This window comes from Phytophthora infestans, genomic scaffold (genome assembly GCF_000142945.1).
Source record: "Phytophthora infestans T30-4 supercont1.462 genomic scaffold, whole genome shotgun sequence".
Classification (NCBI taxonomy): Eukaryota; Oomycota; class Peronosporomycetes; order Peronosporales; family Peronosporaceae; genus Phytophthora; species Phytophthora infestans.
In genome coordinates this window covers 41,821-48,554 of record NW_003303300.1, presented here as the reverse complement: position 1 = coordinate 48,554, position 6,734 = coordinate 41,821, and the positions used below count along the sequence as shown (strand labels likewise).

The window sequence follows — 6,734 nt, the reverse complement described above, 5'->3', positions numbered from 1 at the left end:
CCTAGTACTTGGGCTAAGGTTGCGGCCTCTGCTCGAGAGCACGTAGTCGTGAAAGACGTCGAAATGGAAGAAGCCTGACAAGCATGATCGCAGCTATTCCGGACGGTTTTGTTGTGCTAGTGCACGTTGCATATTTGTATACTGGATAGTATCGAATCTGGTATGAGGTGGGAGTACGAGACATCAATAGCTGGAGCACAAAGCAGTAGTAACAGATTAGTTAGTTGATGTCAGTCTCATTCCAGTTAGATACTAATGAATAGGAGGAGCGCAAGATGTGAGTGGTTGTGACTATGAGGGAGAAAAATAGATCCGAGAAAGACTCTGAGGAGCTTCTCAAGAAAGGATCGTGACCATCATTGGTCCTCCCTTGCTTACTGTTGTAAGCCGGAGTAGTCACTGAGAACTGAAAGGGGGTTTTGCCTGCGGGCCTTCCCCGATGAAACACAACTAGCCTCGACTCCATCACTTTTAAATTCTCACTCTGAACAACAAGTCCTTCATCCTAACTACACGACACGCCCGACACCAAAGACAAGACAACTCTTAAGTGCGGACGAGACCATCACTCTCGTACCAATGCAAAGAAAGCTACGAAAAAATCTACCAAAACTATCTAATTGGCAGCACACTCTCGATCCTGGATTTTGGGACGCGAACAATTCCATATAAGCTGGTAGCACTTGGAATTCATTAATATCATCACTCTCCATGCTCTTCAATGCGTCACTAATTACACGATGTAGCACGGAATGTTTCCTAGATACGTCCACACCTTCCACCTGCTTCAAATTATTAATAATTCGCGCTTTGGGCGTATTGTGACCCTCAACCGCCAGCACGGAAAGCAGGCATGCGGACAATTTGATCTTCAGTCGGGTTGGCGGTACTGGGGCAGCACTGCATGTGGGTCAAATCCATCTTCGAAATATACCAGCTATTGTCCGGGACGTGGCTCAGCGAAGTCTTAGGTCTCTTACGGGTACTCTTAGGGTCCTTCCTAATGTGTTTGCGTGCGAGCGATACAAACCACTTACATTCTAGTGCCGTGCACGCCCATCGCCTGTAGTTGCCGTTGTTTTTCGCGAGGCGTACACTCTTGTTGGAATTAGATGCAAAAGCAGATACAAATTTCCCACCCACATCTGCAGACGGAAAAATGGCATGTAGAACAACCTCCGAATACACATAATCACCGACTAAGTCAATTGGCATGCCGGCAGCTTGTTGTCAGGGAACGTCTTTGCTCGACTGCTTTTTTGCCCGAGTAGAACCTTCGCTGCACCCTAAAAATAACAGTAAACCCTATGGAAATCTAGCCAATCAGCGTGAAGGAACTTCGTTGGGCCGTCTGGGCTTCTTCGTTGAAGAGTCCAAAGGTATATATCCGCGGTGGTGTTGCTGCCACCTGCTTCGTTCGAGGTTCTTCTAGCCGAGCGTTCCAAGAACTACACGGTTAAGTAATCAGCGCGGCCGCCCCCCTAAATTACGCTTTCTACAAGCCCAAGCATGTACAGCGTTTCAGGCGTACACAATCGAGCAGCGCGCCTACTTGTGCAGTGGAAGAAGCGATATCAATACATAAATGTATAAGTAGTTTTAAGGATGGCTCTTAATAATTTGCGCGCTAATTGAGTCACTTTTTCTGGGAGATGCTTATTTTGTGTGAATCACCGAAGGTTCACCTGCCAGTTCGGAATTTGTAGCGTAAAACTCAAGCCGTTCAACATGCGTTTTTCCTCTGTGTGCGGTATTATACTCGTCATGGTCGTTACAATTTCTGTAAGCGGTGCCATCGATACTGGCGATAACGCCAAGGAGACGCCGACCACCCGCTTCTCACTGAATGAGGAGCGATCGCGCGTTGGAGGGCCATCATATTCTGCTGAAGGAACCTCCCGTGACGCATGGCCGAATTTCAAAGCATGGCTCAAGAAAACATTCTTCTTCTGGAGGAAGCAAGAATCAAGTCGACTTCGCAACTGAGTTCTGAGCAGCGAACACTGGATTTGTATCACTCCGTGGGCAATCACACCAGGCCTCGGACAATACAATACGAAATTGTACTGCAAGACATCGAGTCCCATAATAATAACGGGAATATGATGAAGTACAATAATAATAACGGGGCCAATATAAGTATATTGTGGCCTCTAACGACCAAGTCTTCCTACTCATTGGCGACGAGCGAAGTCGCGTTCCACATGTCGCGGTTCACGCGAAGAAATGCTAACATCTCAAAGTTTGCAGAAAGCATGCATGACCGCTGAGGCGTCAGAATGAGCTTGCACTGCGAAAACAGTCTTTCAACTGTGTTCGAGGTGGGCGGCACCACCTTTGCCAGCTCATGAAAGCTCACACCCGCAGCACCAGCCGCTCGCATCTGCTTCCCCCCTCGTAGAATTGCGCTGGCGTAATCGCTCGTCGAGCGCTCCTTCCTCTTACCAGTTGCAGCATCTGGCTCCACCACCAATCGCTGGACTGCGCGCGACTCAGACGCAGTGAGCTTCGCATTGTTGCAAATCTTGACCAAAGCTGCCTCAAAGGCCGGCGCATGGACGATCTTCGCCGCCGGACGCAGATGGCTCGCCATAACTGGGTAGTCGTCAACAACCTGGTCAAACAAAACACGCACGTCCGCCATGCTGGTGTCCTCGCGCTGGAGTGTCTTGCAGACACTATCGAGTTTCTTGAGGTGCTCTAGCAGGCCGAGAAGCTTCTTGTGGGCCGCACCTTTTGGGATGAACTCGTCAACAGCATCAACCTGCCGAAAAGAATCTCGAATTTTCTTATAGCGGTCCACCATTGCGAATGTCGAAGACCAACGGGTAACATTCCGTTTGACAGGTTTCAGGTCCGTGAATTTTGATAGTTCCGCAGCATTGTTCACGTGTCGTAGCTGCACCATCAGACTGTTAACTGCAGCGAGCTCCGGCTCATAAGCAGCTAAGTAGCGATTCACCGCAAGGTTGTACCGGTGACTTGCATAGCCAACCAGTGGCAACTCCAAGAACGTAGCGATCCGCTGATTGGTCGCGCAATTGTCGGCTACCAGAAAAGCCACCATAGAGATGTCCTTGTTATACAGCGCCAGCACGCGCTTGAACATCTCGATGTGCACTTCAGCATCTTGGCTGCCGTCCTCCAGCGGTGACAGCGACAGCAGTCGCTCACGGCGCTTGCCGTCTGCGTAGCAAACACCGTAGATACCGACGTAGTGCGTGGTACCGTGCGTCCATCCATCCCACATGACACCAAGCAGCTTGCCCAACTCGCTTTCGATCAGCACACCAACGCTCTCGGAGCACTTCTTCATGTCTTCCTTCAACGTCTTGGACGAAACGGGCTTCCAGGACGACATGGACCTTGTGAGGTGGTTGTCGACCTCGGAGACGGGCATGTGCCTCTCTACGACCCACTGAAGCCACTGATAGCGATGCTGAGTCGCCTCGGACACGAACTCAAAGTTGGACAGAGGGGCGTCCGTAGCCGCAGATGCGCTGTAGGTCTCGTTGAAGTCGGGGTGCGTCAGGTTGAGGTGGGACATCAGGTTCGAGTACCCGGTACCGGTTTGCTGCTTGCGGTAAGAGCCGCAAAGCTGACAGCGGAAGTCGCCTTGGCCCTTGTCTTCGTAAAAGAATGCGCAGATATCACGGTTCGGAGCCATCGTGGTCAAATGAAAAGTGAGGGAGTGCTCTGAGGCTTCGGCTTGTGCTCGTGTCTGTGCCTGCCAGCCAACCACTTGAACGATTGGCGCGAAGAGCTAGTTGCCTCTAACATATTGGTATAAACCGGTATTGTACTGATATTATTGGATCAATATCATATTATATTGACTTTGGACAGATCCAATAATAATAATTGTAGCCGGATAATACAGTAATTACGGGATTGATGTTATTTTTTTCCACCCCTGAATCACACCCATGAATCGCTCATGCTTTCATGGATGTAATTTGCTTATGCGCTACACGAACTTTGTGGAACGATATAATGTCTGTGATGCCCTGCAGGATACTTCGTATCCCTCTCGGTAAAGTATCTTTCATAGAATAAACGCTCTAACTATTCTTCAGTCCCGAGACTAGAAACGTGTTCCAATCTTCGATGGTGCTTACATCTCGATAAATATCACTGCGATGTAGCAGTAAACGCTTCTGTATCTCCTCGTGATCGGTCGCAATATTTACTGCTAGCTGAACGTATTCGTCAAGCGAATTCGCAATACAATCAGAAGCGTTCATATAGCGTAAGAATCCAGCGGCGAGATGGACGACGCTTTGAGCAGCAGGCAGCGTTACCACAGGGCTACGTCCACAATATCCCCGTTTACTAAATGAGTCTACTATATACCAGCTCAAAACAATTAAGCGCTCCATCTTACATGCCCAAATGTAGCGCGTCCAGTGTCGTAACTCCGCCTCCGAATGGGAACGGGTCCAACACAACGTCGGCGAGCGTCAACAAAGCCTGAAACTCAGCAAAAGGAAGCGTCGGTAAGAACAGAACGCGTCGAGTGTTCTGTATTCGAAAAAAAAAGTTAGTCTTTTTCAGTGAATAAAACAAATAATATACCACTGTACCGGTCCAAAACGCAGTCGAAATCTCCGTCGAAGCTTCTCCATCCAGACCAATTGTGTGTCGGACGCTAACAACACGATGATTGCCTTGTCATCACGACTCAGGGTCCCAGCCAAAGCGTCATCAAAAGCAGGGTGAAGCTTCATCAACGTCTGCATATAAAGGAGAATTATAACATGACTTTGTAAGGAACCTGACACATTCGTTCTCACCTGAGGACACACGTAGAGTCTACGGTTTGTTGGTAGAAATAGTCGAGACCGGGTGATCTCCCTGGATTCTGCAGCTAGCGTCTTGGGCTCAGTGAAGATCGTGCTGAGGCCACGAAATAACACGACCTGCTCCGAAAATGAAGACCGACGGAAGCCAGATAACTTTCGTGGCGTCGACTCCGTTGGTTCATCGAATTGCTCAGAGACAAAGTGCTCGGACGAGAGGAAATAGTCGATTTGTGGGTTGCCGGTAGTGATCGGATGGCCCCAGAAAGCACACTGGACGGGAGCCACTCGATGATGAGATAGCAAAACTGTCCACTCGTCCATGCCCAGTTCAGGGAAAATCACAATATCAAGGTGCGCTTGTCGAAGTATTTGCACTGCAGTGTCTTGGTTCTCGGGTAGCTCGACGAACTCATCAGCTGTGTGCTTGAATAGTTCTGTGATTTCGTCAGCATCGCGCAGGAAGTGCACGCAGTGGTAAATGACAACATGGAACTTGGCTCGATCCAGATTTTGAACGACGCCTAGCAGTAATTTCCCGACCGAATGAGCTCGAAGCCAAGAAGAGATAAACGCAACTCGTCGACGCCTGTGAGCATCATCCGACCAGATTTCTCCCGGATTTTGCGGCTCAAAGGAGGAAGAGAGGCTCGGGTAAACTAAGGATCGAAGACGGTGTATTGCCCGTTGGATAGGAAGAACATCGATGCCCTGTACACGAGACACAAGACATCAAATTTCTGTACACCTTATATTTGCTGTAGCCATCGGATCGTACCTGGTAGCCGATGAACATGGTGGGAGGCGTGATGGTGTACTGAAGATACGCTGCTTGTTCGGGACATAGCGCCCTATTTGGCTTCCCTAATTTCAGCGCTCCATCCGACTCATCAGCATTTCCCAGTGGCAAGACTGCAAGTTCCTTCAAATTCTGCTTTTTCAAAAGTGCTTCAGTGAAAATGTGCAGTTTCTTCTTCAGTTCCGCGATGAACAAGTCCATATCGTTCTGGGAAGAGAAGACAATTGGCACAGCTAAAAGCTGACGAAGCTACATGGTCACGTAGATCAGCCTCAATATCTCATGATTGTATGGATACAAGTCCGGATTAGCTCGTACCTCAAGTGTAGTTCTATCACCTGGACACAGTCGTGCGGCATTTTCAAAGAAGCGAAGTGATTCTTTGAACGGACCCAACTCGTCCAGGAAGACGCCCATCATTACAAGTGAATGAAAAAGGTCTTCCGTGAACTCACTACTGAACTGTCGAGGCAGAGATCCTGTGTGATCGGTGGTCTGTTCCTTTAGATGGCAGCACGTCAGCGCCAAGTTCGTGTCGTTTAGCAGTCCCGCAGCAAGTCGCAAACACTCTTCATCATGACTAGATCGCGTCAATTTCGCCAGTCGATTGAACGCTTCTTGGGCCACTTTTAGACTCGGTATACCAACTTTCAACTCGGAGGTTTTACATCCCGAAGCTCCCTTTACGCTCGCTATCACGTTTCCTTGTAGGAATTTTAAAAATAACAGTAAGCACTGTACCGACGTGTCAATATGACTGTCGGATAATAGTAGTATTTTTTCGAGCAGAGAAATACTATGCGAATAGTACCCCGATTCCGTCAGCTTTAAGGCTGCTGTGTGCAGTAGTAAGCGATCGCTTCGACTAACAGTCTTGGGTTCATTAGTCCACACCTGAATTTGCAGAGCTGCAGCGGCTACGGAAGCATGGAGAGCGGCTTCACTCGCAAAACGCCACTTAGAAAGTTGTTTCGCGCTGAACGAAAAGAAATCCACTAGTTCTTTCGCTTCAGCGGCGCTGTGAGCTGTACCACGAATTTGATACATCACTGTTGACATCGTAGACAAAAGATCATCCAGTGTCCCCACAATGGGCTCAAGTAGCTCCATAACGTCGTTAAACTCTTCGTAAACAA

The 6,734-nt window shown here is 48.8% G+C and overlaps 1 protein-coding gene across 1 annotated transcript; it reads right to left on the bottom strand.

Moving 5' to 3' along the window:
• Nucleotides 1-4,380: 4,380 nt before the first annotated feature.
• Nucleotides 4,381-6,018, bottom strand: PITG_21321 (uncharacterized protein; the record flags this gene model as incomplete). The annotated part of the gene is made up of 6 exons (XM_002894787.1): nt 4,381-4,521; nt 4,584-4,733; nt 4,794-5,510; nt 5,578-5,650; nt 5,792-5,847; nt 5,917-6,018. The coding sequence occupies 6 exons, from the start codon at nt 6,016-6,018 to the stop codon at nt 4,381-4,383; spliced, it is 1,239 nt and encodes a 412-aa protein (XP_002894833.1).
• Between the last annotated feature and the right edge of the window lie 716 nt (nt 6,019-6,734).